Raw genomic sequence first — 15,027 nt, forward strand, 5'->3', positions numbered from 1 at the left:
ATTATCATCTTTCAAGAATAAGTGCAATATGAGGAATGTAAATTCAGCCAAGCCTATTCAGAAATGAGAAAAGAGTAATGAATCAGCAGTGTCATACTCTAGGAAACAAAGTGGATTCATTCCAATTTTCAAAAGTACTGAATATAGTACATGCCAGAACGCAATGTGCAGAAGTGTCACATTCACTCTTAGCAGTGGCTCCCCAGCTGTACATCTTCCAAATGTCCCATGTCAAGATCTAAAGTATTTTCACCCAATCAAGCAATATCTGCTCTCTAACATTGGGAGGAAATACTGAAATGGCAGAGATTCCACCCACATTGAGACCACAGTAGGCAAATTTACACACAAAAATCAATATAGAGGTAGCAGCAAGTGATGGTGGGAGAGGTGACATAATTTTGTCTGATGTGGCACACCTGGCCATTAAATCCCTCTCAGTGCCTTTGGCAATATGAAAATGGCATTGGAGCAGGCAGTATCATGAAAAGCCAGTTCAGACCGTTGGCAGCAAAAAGAATACCTCACACTTGGGAAACTAACTGGTTTAGAGTAGTGTGAGATTTCAGACAATAATCTAGTTTATCAGAGTTTTCAAAGACAATAGCTGAGATTATCAGAGGCAGGAAGAGAAGTGAAAGGTACATAGAAGAAGCGCCCTATGTTATAAACTGTCACATCATCGTAATAATACAAAGTAATACAAAAATGCAGGTGATTCCTGTAGGTCACAGATGAAACACTTTACTGCCTGACAGGCCCCAAAGTTGCTCTATTGCCCCTGTGGGTGAGGAAGTGGAAGCTGGAGAATATTACCATTTCATTTCTCCCATGATTATCAAATAAAGTAAACCTGGATGACACTACTGGTTGTTTTCTTTCCGTATTCCATCTTTTACAACAGGCAGGAGAAAAGCAAAAAGGAGGATCACTTCAGCTCCCAGTAGCTTTTAAGAGCCACAAGAAAATACATGACAGCAAAACTAAACAGAAGTGTGTTCCCCTTTTGAGAAATAAATGAGGTGCTGGTATTCATTTCTTGATACATGTGCAGTGCAGCATGAAATGGGTTTCATGGGCAGCAAAAAAGAGGCATCAGTACTCTATACTGCTGAGTACTGTCCCCCCAAAGCCCCCAGTGTTCTATTTGCCCAACAACCACAAGAGAACACAATTTATCTCCTGGTCTAATCAGGGAAGGGAAGGGGAGTCAGGAAAGAACTCCTATCACCCTTAGCAACTACCTCTTTGGAGTACTGTGACAACCATAGGGTTAAGAAGCAGTTCTGAGATAGTGAGAAGTATTTTGCAAAAACTAGAAGAGGCAGACTGCAGCTACTGTAACTGGAAGCTTATGTAGCCAGAGCATCTTAGTTTTTAAATGTGTGCTTAACTTTGGAGTGACTTTAGTTTCTGTTGTATTTATGTATGTTTTTGATTTACAGTTTTATGTTTAATTGTTTATTTGAACTGTCTTTTCTTGTCTATTTGTAAACCACTCCGAAAACTTTATATGGGGTATAAAAGTCAGGGCCCAATTCCCTTTAAACCCAGCATGAGTTTGTGGGCAAACCAAACTCAAGGCTTGCTGGAAGGAGTGGAGCTTCGAGAAGATGGATCTCTGGCTGAGCTTTCCTGGCTGAAGTCTCTCATAGAATCTTAGAGTTGGAAGGGACCCAAGGGTCATCTAGTCCAACCCCTGCAATGCTAAAGCATCACAGCTAAAGCATGCATGGCAGATGGCCACCAGCAGGGCAAGTCCTCCATCCTGGCTCAGCTGAAACTGGGTCAAGTCCTGAAAGTCCAACAGTTCTTGTTTTATATATTATTGGTGGGAAACAAACATTAATTCTTGCTGACGGAACAGGTGACAGCAAGACTTACAGGGTGGGGTGGGTGACTGAAAGGGCCTAGTGGGCTGTCTAACATTCCTAGCCAAGGGAAAGAGTGACCTGGCTTTCCCAGACCATTCAAAGACCACACCGATACAGCAGTAAGAAGGCACACTCCGGCCTTTCCTTTTCCTTTGAAGTATGGCTGCCTGAAACAGAGCACCAGCCAGCAAGCAGAAGGCATGGAAGGATGCCTTCACTGGTGAGGCCTGTCTTTTCACCTCATGACAAGTAGATTCCTAAATCTGGGTACTTCACAAAGTGACCTGAAGCTGGAAAAGAACAGCTTGATCATTTCCATAGTCTTTTTGGATCCTGGGCATTGTCACATTCTGCCTTGTTTTTCAGTTGTTTACCATTGCTTGCCAATCTTCTCCTGCCAAGATGCTTCTAGCTTTTAGATACGCATAGCAAAATCACCTTCCCCACCCTATCATCTGCTAAACTTTCCCTCGGCTCTTTGGATTGTCGTTTAGAATTTTGATTGTGAACCTGCCTGTACAATATTGTGGCCTGATCCTAATGAAACTCTTTACTGAGGCCTGATGATGATGGAACAGATATATCCCAGTGCACAGTTATAGAACAATGTAGAAAGCAGGCTGCTTACTTGTATTTATCTTCTGGAGTGAGATGTGCTTTTCCAACTGTCTGCGAAGTTTCACTTCCGCACCATATTTTCCTGTGGTCCCATTATCAGCCAGTATAAAGTGAGAGTGCATACTGTTGAGTACCGTCAGCTTACTCATTGGATTGGACATTGTTTGGTATGGCCGTACCACCTGTATATCAGAGGGGGGGAAAGCAGAGAATGCAACCATGGTTTGAAATTCCGGATAAAGGATGTTCTAGAGGTAATTCGCTGGTAACAAGTTGCTGAAACAATTTTTGCCAGTACTTGCAAAATTCAATATATGAATATTTGTTTTCTCAAAATAAAAAGAGTTTTTAAAGACATTTGGAAATTTGGACCTGTACATATGAGATCCACTGCTACGCTAACATATCATGTTAGAAATATCAGCACTTCCATTATTCATTTGTTGACCTGCAGTAATATTATATTTAATTATGGAATGAACTTATGAATAAACACATGTGAAATGGACACAGACTAGAAAAAGACAATATCTATCCCTCCCTACGTCAGATCAAGGCAAGGTGTTTTCCAAACTGCTCAAGAGGGGGTTCAAACTGAGTCTTGTGGTCAGTGCCCCTCTTACTAACTGCTTCTCTCTGAATTGTTTGCCTTAGTTCATAATGTTGCCCTAATAACTGTTGCACTTCAATTATGAGAAACACAGTGAGATTATTTCTTTTTCTTTTACCACATTAGCTCCTACATGTTCAATATTGAGGACTATCCCTGCTTCCGGGTCTGGTCTTCATCAGATGGATACTGGAATCAGCAAGGGAGGCCCACATGACCTGAAGGTGCTGCTGTGCAATGCCAGGTCAATGATTCATAAGACCACTGCCATCCATGACTTGATCGTGGATGAAGGACTTGACCTGGCATGTGTGACAGAGACTTGGTTGGATGAAGCAGATGGGTCTGTTCTTGCCACTGCTTGTCCACCAGGTTTCTCTTACACACAGCAACCCAGGTCATGTGGGCGGGGGGAGGGGCTGCAGTGATTTTTAGGAAGTCATTAATTTGCACCAGGTGTCCTACTGGGAAGACCCAGTTCTCTGAGTGCATGTTCTGGAAGTTGGGCAATAGGGGCAGTACAGGATTCCTTTTGGTATACCAACCCCACCACTGCACCTTGGATTCCCTGCCTGAGCTGCTTCAGGTCATGACAGATGTTCTCCTGGAGACACCTAGTTTGGTTGCCCTGGGGTATTTTCCACGCCAACACGACCTTACAAGGGGCCGCTTGAGACTTTGTGGAAAACATGGCCTCAGTGGGGGTGTCCCTGAATACCCGAATACCAACTCATAGTCACGGACATACCTTAGACCTGGTGTTCACCTCTATGGATGTGGATGATTTGACGCTAAGTAAAAGTGAAACAAAAGAAGTGTCATGGTTGGAACACTTCTTTGTGCAATTGGACTTCTCCGTGACCCTTCCCCTCTGCAGGGAGGTGGGATGAATTCGGATGGTCCGCCTCCACCACTTAATGCATCCAAATGGCTTCCAGAGAGTGGTAGGGGATTCTTTATCCCATGTTGATGGCCTTTCAGCTGCATCCCTGGTGGCCCGCTGGAATGTGGAGTTAACCAGGGCTATGGACTGTCTGGCTCCGAAGCGCCCTCTCCAATTACATGGAGCCTGGACAGCCCTGTGGTTTTCTCCAGGGCTGAGGGCAAGGAAACAATAGCTGAGATGGCTAGAGCGCCAGTGGTGGAAAACTCATTCTGAATGGGACCAGACACAGATTAGAGCTCAACGTTGAGCCTACCAAGTGGCGATAGTGATGGCAAATACGACTTTCTTCACCTTCAGCTTCACCTTCAGCAGTGCCATCAAGGGTACGGTAAGGGTCCCAAGATCTTCTGCAATGATTTTGCAAAGTTTTTTTGCAGATAAAGTTGCTGAGATTTGAAAAGAGGTAGACGCCACCGTGGGAGCAGGGCTGGGGCGGAAGGGTGCCAGATTCCTGGTCTAGTCAAGCTGCGTGGGATCAATTCCAATCTGTTACCTCCGAGGATGTGGACAGGCTGCTTGGACGAGTGAAACCGACCACCTGTCTCCTTGATCCTTGCCCATCCTGGCTCATAAAAGTGAGCTGGGAAGGGCTGGGTGATGGGCTTCGTGGGGTGGTGAATGCTTCTCTCTGTTATTAAACCGCTTCTTAAAAAAAATCTTTAGACCCGGCCAATATAGCAAACTATCACCCAGTCTCAAATCTTCCATTCTTGGGCAAGGTGATTGAGCGAGTGGTTGCTGAACAACTCCAGGCACGCCTGGAGGATGCGGACCATTTGGATCCCTGCCAGTCATGATTTAGGCCTCATCATGGGACTGAAACTGCTTTGGTTGCACTGGTCGATGATCTCTGGCGGGCAAGGGACAAAGGTGAAAGCTGTTTCCTAGTTCTGCTGGATCTCTCTGTGGCCTTTGATACCATTGACCACAACATCCATCTGGAGCAGGGGTAGGCAACCTAAGGCCTGGGGGCCAGATGTGCCCCTATTGCCTTCTCAATCCAGCCTGTGGACAGTCCAGGAATCAGTGTGTTTTTACATGAGTAGAATGTGTTCTTTTATTTAAAATGCATCTCTGGGTTATTTGTGGAGCATAGGAATTCGTTCTTTTTTCTTCTTTTTTTTCAAAATATAGTCCAGCCCACCACATGGTCTGAGGGACAGTGGACTGGCCCATGGCTGAAAAAGGTTGCTGACCCCTGGTCTAGTGGGGCTGGGAGCTGGGGGCACTGTTATACAGTGGTTCTGCTCCTTCATTCCGGGCCGTGTCCAGAAAGTGGTGTTCAGACCCCTGGGCTCTCACTTGTGGGGATGCCTCAGGGTTCTGTCCTTTCCCCCATGCTTTTTAACATCTATATTTAGCCGCTTGCAGAGATCACCAGGGGGTTTGGGCTGGGTGTTCATCAGTATGCGGATGATACCCAGCTCTTTTAAATCAGAACCAGTGAAGGCAGTAAAGGTCCTGTGTGAGTGTCTGGGGGCAGTTGGAGGATGGATGGCAGCTAACAGATTGAGGTTGAATCCTGACAAGACAGAAGTACTGTTTCTGGGGGACAGGGGGTGGACAGGTGTGGAGGACTCCCTGGTCCTGAACGGCGTAACTGTGCCTCTGAAGGATAAGGTGCGCAGCCTGGAAGTCATTTTGGACTCACAGCTGTCCATGGAGGTGCAGGTCTGGTGTCAAGGAAATAAAAAACTATCTGACTTTTAGAAGACATCTGAAGGCAGCCCTGTTTAAGGAACTTCTTAATGTTTGATTCTATTTTTAATATTATTATTTTTTAAAAAAATATTTTTTATTAACTGACCAATCAAATAAAATAAAGTCAAATCACATAAATTCCGAATTACAAAGCCGAATTTTAAATTTTTGTTGAGGGGACCGATATTTCAAGTTTCGAAGGGGGATTCCGATCATCTTCTTGCTACTGTGTTCATATCCAAATCAGTCCAAATAAAGTTCATAATTCTATCCAGTCTTATCTTGCTGTTTCCACATCTCATCTTGTTCGTATATTTTTTCTTTTTTTCTTTATGATCTCTTCTGATAATCTCCTTAAGCAGATAAGCACCAATTATAACCTGTGTGGATTTTTCCGTTCGTCCAATCCTCATATCGAGATGGTTTCCATATATCATCACTTTCATAAATAACATCGCTCTTTCCATCATTAATCTCAGGATCTGTCGTTCTTAAGTCCCACTGAGGAGTCTCACCCACAATATAAAAACAGCTCTTTTCCTCCTCCCAGACTCAAGTCCTCCGACAGAGCTTGCCAACATGGCGATGGTATTTTTAACTGTGTCATTCCAAAGCTCTTAAACTTTTCACACTTTCTTAAAACATGCTTTGGTTAGAAAGTTTATTTCCACACAGTCTTAAATCCACAGCTTAAGTCATTAAAACGGCATTTCTGACTTGTGGGGGGGGGGGTTTTCTTGTTTAATCACACAGAGGGAAGAAAGTTTTTTCCCCTCCCCCATCCAGTCCCTTTGCCATACCGAGTCTTGGCATATCTTCTCATGATTGATGCTTGTTCCTCCGACTCGTCTTGTTTATCAGAGAACTCTTCAGTTAGCAGTCTTTACTCCCCCTCCTTCCTTGAAATATGTGCATTCGCTTCTTCCTAATTGTTCCTTTTGAAGTTCTTGCAGCTAGCGGCGCGGATCAGAGACAGTGTCCAGGAGCACCGAAATCCACAGGAGGGCATTCTGCCTAGTGCCCCCATCCCCACAAATTTGGGGGTGGTATAGGGCACAGCAGGCAAGGGCAGCCCTCCCCACAACCTTGGGGGGGGTAGGGAGGCTTTTTACTCCCATCACAGCCTCCTAATTACCTCCCGTGGGTCGGAGAGATGTTATTGTCAGCCATCTTCCGATGCGCACCTAGTGGCCCCTCCCCAATTCTATTTTTAATATTCTGTTGTGAGCCGCACAGAGTGGCTGGGGAAACCCAGCCAGATGGGTGGGGTATTATTGTTGTTGTTGTTAATAATAATAAATATTGTTGGACCAAAGTTCAATTTTGATAACTGTTTTATCAGTCTAACAGAAGCATCCCAAATCTGAAGTATATTTTACTTCCAAGAACATAAGAAGGCTGAGTAAGATTTTTTTATTATGGTTGTTTACAGGAAAAAAATAGCTACTAGCAGATCCAGTCTTGTTTTTCTATGGCTTCTTGTAACTCACATATTGTTTTCACTTTCTAGTTGAATGGTGATATTGCTTCCAACTATTATCCTCAGACAACACTCAAAACCACAATGGAAAGGAATCACAATGATGACATTTATAGTACCAGATAGATTTGAAAAATTATGTCTGAAAGCACATTCAAACCTGATGTTGTAAAAAACTAGATTTCAACGGGTACATGCACCGAACGTACCACATATTAAAATTACCTGAGATATAACATGCAGGCTGATCCTATGTGTATCTACTTAGGAGTAAGTCCCACTGAGTCTCAAACATGCATGCATGGGATTTCAGAACTATGCCTTCTTAAGTGATCTTTAAAAGTTACAGTACCATCATGGGAGTCACTGCTCTGCCATTTCTTCCCATGGCCCTGCTGTACCATCAAAGACCTGTGATTACATTTGTGGGTACTATGAAGCTGTCAACTGAGAAAGATCAGGGAGCGGGGGGCCACCAGGTGGCGCGTTGGAAGATGGCCGACAATAACATCTCTCTGACCCATATGAGGTACTAAGGGGCTGCTATGGGAAGTAGGCAGCCTTCTTAATGGCCCCCCAGGATGCGGGGGGCTCTGCCCTGCCAGCGGTGTTCACAATGCACCCCCTGAAACGAGTGATGGGGGTGCCGAACACTTGGCAAAAGGCCCTCGGTGGAGTCAGACCTTCCTGACACCAATTCCAATTAGCACGTGCTGGTTGCTTCAGCTGGAATTATAATTGGAAACATACGATTGGAAACGAAGCTGAAAGCACATACATCAAGTAAAGCTCGAAGATAAGACTGCTGATTAATGGATCTCTGCGACCAGGAGTGACGGATGGATAAGTAAATCTTCTGATGAATTACCACAAGGAGACTGTATGTTTGGAACGAAGGGGGGGGGGTGGAGGAAAAAACTCTTTTTTTCTTTGCATGATGTGATATTAATAACCCTTCACCCCAGATAGAAACAAGATCGTCGCGTTTCTATGAATCATAGGCAGGATTTTAGGAACTATGTGGGACGGAGTATAAGGAAAGAAGACTGCAGAACGGTGAGAAAGGAATAAATTTTTATGACGCAGTTAAAAAATGGGGTCTCGCCATGACAGGTTTGCCGAGGAAGAAGGACTGGGGGAGGAGAATCAGGATTGTTTGAAAGAGAAGGAATGTTGGAATGTAAGTCTGACCTGACGGAACCCCCAGACTCATTTGTTATTTAGCAAGCCTGAGAAAAATAAAGGACAGATCAGAGATTAACTTTGTTTATGGAAGCGTTGTACAGAGGCTGTCCCGGATCGATATGATTTTTGGAAAAGTACAAAATCCACATAGAATGCCACCTGTTACCCTGCTTGTGAAAATCATCAGAGATTGCAAAGAAAGGAATTTATGATAACAACAAGAAGAGAAAAGAAGTAACAAAGGACTTTCCGGATCAAACTGGAGAGAACTGTCTAATTAATGCAGTAAGATAAGTGATGCTGTTTTGGACTCGAGCTGAGCTTGATGTATGGGTAGCCTCAACAAAATTTAAAATTTGGCTGTATAATTTGGAATCAATGTGATAATGTGATGTGATTGGCCTGTTAATAAAAATTATTTTAAAAAGAGAGAGAGAGAAAGATCAGGGAGCAGTTTTGCAGTAAAGATCACTTACTTGCAGGCATCACTGTTGCAGCCATTAAAAGCAGTGCCCAAACATGTTGCAAGAACTTTGACTGACAGATGTCTAATATTTGAAGAGGAGACACTGCTGAAAGAGCAGCTCAAAGTGGGGTGGGTGTAAAAGCAGCTTAAGATCCTAAATCAGACTATTCATGCAAGTTGTTGTTGTTGTTTAGTCGTTTAGTTGTGTCCGAATCTTCGTGACCCCATGGACCAGGGCAAGTCATGAGACACAATTAGCTTAGTTCTTCAACCATATTGGACCACCAGAATGTAATCTGGTTAAGGAATATTGACAAAAGATTATAAAGGTAATTTCTGGATTATTTCAAATAAACATAGAAGTTAATAGGGATTTGTTATTTTCGGGAATATTGGGAAATAACAAAGTAAAAAGTAATAAGCAAGAGTTGTACAAGATTATGATTTTAGCTGGAATGCCAGTTATTGCTTTGGGATGGAAAGAAAAGGCCAAATGGAATATGGAAAAATGGAATGATTATGTTTTTGAATAAGTACAATGAGAAATATTCACACAGATAGTGGCAGAGGATAGATGGGAAAATAAATGCCAAAGAATCACAAACAAATGGGCATTTTACAGGAACTGGATAGAAAGAGGGGAAGCCAACCCTAACATACAAGCTCGAATGAACAGACTGTGTACATGGATAAAGATATGAAGAAGGAAGGCCTAATGGGGGGGGGGGGCTGGAGTGGGGAGGGAGGGGGAAGAAAAGAAAAAAGTAAACTGGATGGTATTTTGAATTGATTTTGTTATGTAAGCCTTTTTTTCAGAAACCATATACCGTATTTTTCGCACGATTGGACGCACCGGACCATAGGACGCGCCTAGTTTTTTTGGGGGGAAATAAAGGAAAAAAATTTTCCCTTTATTTCCCCCCCAAAAGCAGGTCAGGGAAACCGAACCAGGTCGAGGAACAGCGGGATAGTGGCGCTGCGCCTCCCTGCTGTCCCCCGAGCTTGTGGGGCTGGCTGATGTCTGCCTAGCGCGCGGGGCGCTCTGCTTCAGGGCGCCCTACCCGCCGGGCGGCAGGCTGCTATCCGCAGCTTGGGGAGCCTTGTGGGGAACTGCTGCAGGGCTCCCCACGCTGCGGATGTATGCCTGGCGCGAGGGGCGCTCTGCTTCAGGGTGCCCCACCCGCCGGGCGGCAGGCTGCTATCCGCAGCGTGGGGAAGCTTGCGGGGAGCTCCTGCAAGGGTCCCCATGCTGCGGATGTGTTCCCAAAGCGCCGGGAGCTCTGCTTTCAGGGCGCCCGACGCTCCGGGAAGCAGGCTGCTATCCGCAGCCTAGACACGGCTAGCGGAGCGCTAATCCCGAAGCTTGGGGCGTGCGGAGCTCAGCGTGCCCCAAGCTTCTGGGCGCCGGCAAGGTCTCCGCTAGCCCTGGGAGAGCCCCGCGACGTCGCGGGGCTCTCCCAGGGCTAGCGGAGACCTTGCCAGCACCCAGAAGCTTAGGGCGCGCTGAGCTCCGCACGCCCCAAGCTTCGGGATTAGCGCAGTGGTCCGCTAGCCCTGGGAGAGCCGTGCGACGTCGCGGGGCTCTCCCAGGGCTAGCGGAGACCTTGCCGGCACCCAGAAGCTTGGGGCGTGCTGAGCTCCGCACGCCCCAAGCTTCGGGATTAGCGCAGTGGTCCGCTAGCCCTGGGAGAGCCGCGCGACGTCGCGGGGCTCTCCCAGGGCTAGCGGAGACCTTGCCAGCACCCAGAAGCTTGGGGCGCGCTCAGCTCCGCACGCCCCAAACTTCGGGATTAGCGCAGTGGTCCGCTAGCCCTGGGAGAGCCGCGCGACGTCGCGGGGCTCTCCCAGGGCTAGCGGAGACCTTGCCGGCACCCAGAAGCTTGGGGCGTGCTGAGCTCCGCACGCCCCAAGCTTCGGGATTAGCGCAGTGGTCCGCTAGCCCTGGGAGAGCCGCGCGACGTCGCGGGGCTCTCCCAGGGCTAGCGGAGACCTTGCCGGCACCCAGAAGCTTGGGGCGTGCTGAGCTCCGCACGCCCCAAGCTTCGGGATTAGCGCAGTGGTCCGCTAGCCCTGGGAGAGCCGCGCGACGTCGCGGGGCTCTCCCAGGGCTAGCGGAGACCTTGCCAGCACCCAGAAGCTTGGGGCGCGCTCAGCTCCGCACGCCCCAAACTTCGGGATTAGCGCAGTGGTCCGCTAGCCCTGGGAGAGCCGCGCGACGTCGCGGGGCTCTCCCAGGGCTAGCGGAGACCTTGCCGGCACCCAGAAGCTTGGGGCGTGCTGAGCTCCGCACACCCCAAGCTTCGGGATTAGCGCAGTGGTCCGCTAGCCCTGGGAGAGCCGCGCGACGTCGCGGGGCTCTCCCAGGGCTAGCGGAGACCTTGCCGGCACCCAGAAGCTTGGGGCGCGCTCAGCTCCGCACGCCCCAAACTTCGGGATTAGCGCAGTGGTCCGCTAGCCCTGGGAGAGCCGTGCGACGTCGCGGGGCTCTCCCAGGGCTAGCGGAGACCTTGCCGGCACCCAGAAGCTTGGGGCGCGCTCAGCTCCGCACGCCCCAAACTTCGGGATTAGCGCAGTGGTCCGCTAGCCCTGGGAGAGCCGTGCGACGTCGCGGGGCTCTCCCAGGGCTAGCGGAGACCTTGCCGGCACCCAGAAGCTTGGGGCGTGCTGAGCTCCGCACGCCCCAAGCTTCGGGATTAATGCAGCGCTCCGCTAGCGGTGGGAGAGCTGGGTCTCCCTCTGCTAGCAGATAGCTTCCTGAAGCCTGGAGAGCGAGAGGAGTCGGTGCGCACCGACCCCTCTCACTCTCCAGGCTTCAGCGAAAGCCTGCATTCGCTCCATAGGACGCACACACATTTTCCCTTGCTTTTTAGGAGGGAAAAAGTGCGTCCTATGGTGCGAAAAATACGGTATATTAATGTTATGTAGTTATGCATTGTAGTAGGAATGAATTTTGTTTTGTATTCTTTGTTTTATAGAATACATATAATAATGTTATGTTACTAAGCAAATTTAATATAACAGTAAAAGGAAAAAACAAACAAAAACATATTGGAGCACCATAGTGGACTACAGGAGCCTACACAGTTGTAGCTTTCTTTCTGTTTCTCTCCCCTCACTGTCCAAGAGCATCACAACATTTAAGCAAAACATAACACAAAATAGCAATTCAAATCTGGATAAAACAGAGAGAAACATATTTAACTTTAAAATATATCATTCTCATGCATGCATACTTGCACACACCTTCTGTGTGTCCAATTCATGTGCTAATTTTTTGCCTCCCTTTTTGCCTCCAGCTGTGTACAGATAACAAAACCAGTTGCTTGAACTGTCATAAGCAAAGGTTGGTAAGTAGCCATTATATATAAAACTCAGCCACTGACGAACACAGAGCATGTGGGACATGTGCCTTCACAATGTACCCAGGTTGTGACAAGAGAGTGAAGGAAAAGAATACAATTTTGGATTTTGCTGCATAAATCATTGTTCCTAGTAATTATATGTTTCTCTACCAGGTGCCTGGCAATATTTTCTAGAAAAAATTACCTCATATCATATCCCTACAGAACCTGTTAGAACTAATTATTTGTATAAGCTCCAAGTACACTGTGACTGAATTTCATCATTGGTGATATAGCCTTGATTTAATCAAGCAGTACTCTTCCTGAAGGAGAGATTTACTATTCTTCCTCTCCATCATTGAAGCAGAGGACCTAGTTGTTAAACCAGGGGTCAGCAACCTTTTTCAGCTGTGTGGCGGTCCACCATCCCTCAGACCATGTGGGGGGCCGGACTATATTTTGGAGAGAAAAAATGAACCAATTCCTATGCCCCACAAATAACCCAGAGATGCATTTTAAATAAAATCACACATTCTTCTCATGTAAAAACACCAGGCAGGCCCCACAAATAACCCAGAGATGCATTTGAAATAAAAGGGCACATTCTACTCATGTAAAAACACACAGATTCCTGGACCATCCGCAGGCCGGATTTAGAAGGCGATTGGGCCGCTGGGCCTTAGGTTGCCTATCTCTGTGTTAAACCCGTAAGAGAACTGAAATGGAGTGGCTTCAAGGAAACTAATGAAAAGTTCTTTTTCAGCCTTGCTTGCAGGCAGCAACTGCAGGTATCAATGCAAAGCATAAACAGTGGCAGCAGGTGTGTGAATGTGGGTGAGACAATCTTAGATGATTATTCTCCATTATTTTCTTCAGAAGAGTAAGGATACGTCCAGACAGATGTGGATTATGTGATTGCTGCTGCTCATGCATGGAGGTGGTTTGCGGCATCCACATAATGTCATTGGCAACAAAATACCTATTTAATTAGGATCCATACTTTCCATGTTTTCATACTTTCACATTTGCATGGTGAGTAGTGTAGTGGCTGGAGCTTTAGACTTGGGCCACATTCACACCAGACATTTAAAGCACCTTGATACCACCTTAAATATTCATAGCTTTCCCCAAAGAATTCTGGAAACTGTAGTTTCTTCAGGGTGCTGAGAGTTGTTAGGAGGCCCTTATTCCCCTCATGGTACTCCAGATCTCAAGAGTTCCCTGTGAAGAGGGACTGTCTATTAACATCTAATGAACTGTTAAACCACTCTGGAAATTGTAGCTTGCTAGCTATTGAAGGGGAGTAGGGGTCTCCTAACCACTTTCAGCACCCTTAACAAATGACAGCTCCCAGAATATTTTGGAGAAAACCTTGACTGTTTGCATAGCAATGTTAGGTAGTAGCAATGGCATAAGAGGATAGCTATATGTCCTTCAAGGAATAGGTCCTTTCTAAATGATCATTTCCCTCTTCCTCAGAGTGACATCCTCCTTTCCTGAGACCCTCATTCTCCATGACAGCAGGGCAGCTATCTGTCAGGAAAAAGCACCGAGGCAAAAGCCAGCTCCAGATGTCTGGAATGCAAAACAGGATGTTATGTTTTGCAGATGTACTGCTGGAGAAAAGGTGGAGCCTATTCTCTGTACTGAGCACCGGATGTTAGCTCAGAGTGTCATATGACCTGTGCTGGAAGTACAGGGGAGGAGTTGAGTCTCTTCTGATGGAGTCTGAAGGGAACAGACGCATTTCTATGTACTGTTGAGTGACAGGAATAAAACATGTAAAAAGGACTCCTGTCTGTCTCATTTCCCCTCCCTGGGAGAATGCAGGGAGGGAGAGAGAAGCAGAGTAGCGGAGGGTGTGTTCTTCACGTCTGATTGATGAGGAGAATCGCCGGAGTTATGACCTAGCCTGCCGGGAGACGCAGCGGAGAGGTCATCAAGTATCCAGCTTAATTGCCTCGGGGGAGGCCAGGTACCTCTGACTGTAAGCTGAGATACTAACATATGGCCGCCTTCGGATGGTTGTGATTCATCGGACATCTGCATGAGAGGCTGGTGGATTGTCCTCCTCTGCTCCAAGGAAGAAGGCAAGCGTCTGACAGAAGCCAGAGGCTGAACAGACCCAGAGGAAAGTGTTCTCCAAGCAACGAAAGCTCAAGGTATGCTGCACATTTCGGGCTAAAAGTGTGAACGCAGGATGATTAATTCCCTGGTTCACGGGAGCTCTGCGTTTGAGAAACAAAAGCTCTGGGAGGAAAGGCCTGCAGCTCAGAGGCTGAAGCCTGCATTCCACAAATTCTTGTGGTTAAGATAAGAAGTCCTGAATGCACTCTTGAGTGGAAAGTTACTGGCTACGCAGCTGCATTGTGAGGCTGGGAAAGCGAAACTAAGCCATGGAGTGTTTTGGCTACAAGCTTTACGTGCTCTTGGAAAGGGACTGTCCGTAGCAGCCAGCGTTTTGCTGCCAGGTGCAAAGAGCATAAACAACTTGCATTTTGCCTGCTAGAGAAGGCAGGAAACGACTGTTGGATTTTACAGCTTGCTTGACAGTGTGAGCTGGAGGCGTGGCTTCAAGATGGATGCCAAGAAGGCAGGAGGTTTGCCTTACCCACCTCCCTTAGACAATGACAATTATTCATCTTGGTCTGTAAAGATGAAGGCCCTGCTGCAGAATCAGAGGCTTTTTGATGTAATTGAAAACCCCATCCCTGCAGCACCAACCAGAGGTTGGGAATCACAGAACGTGAGGGCCAGGACTGCTATAGTTCTGTGTGTCTCAGATGCGCAATTGGTGCATATCCAG

The 15,027-nt window shown here is 46.8% G+C and overlaps 1 protein-coding gene across 9 annotated transcripts in view; it reads right to left on the reverse strand.

Annotated features, from left to right (window-relative positions):
- The window catches only part of TRPM3 (transient receptor potential cation channel subfamily M member 3), a gene marked incomplete at its 5' end in the record, with an annotated part of 449,010 nt that overhangs the window by 124,653 nt on the left and 309,330 nt on the right, over positions 1-15,027 (reverse strand). For all 9 annotated transcript variants that reach the window (XM_081213521.1, XM_081213522.1, XM_081213517.1 and 6 more), the window contains one exon: positions 2,503-2,674. In XM_081213521.1, the coding sequence (XP_081069647.1) occupies positions 2,503-2,674 (172 nt within the window). The remainder of the gene's footprint in view (positions 1-2,502; positions 2,675-15,027) is intronic.

The sequence above is a fragment of the Podarcis bocagei genome, assembly GCF_964188305.1.
Source record: "Podarcis bocagei genome assembly, chromosome: 11".
In the NCBI taxonomy this organism is placed as follows: domain Eukaryota; kingdom Metazoa; phylum Chordata; class Lepidosauria; order Squamata; family Lacertidae; genus Podarcis; species Podarcis bocagei.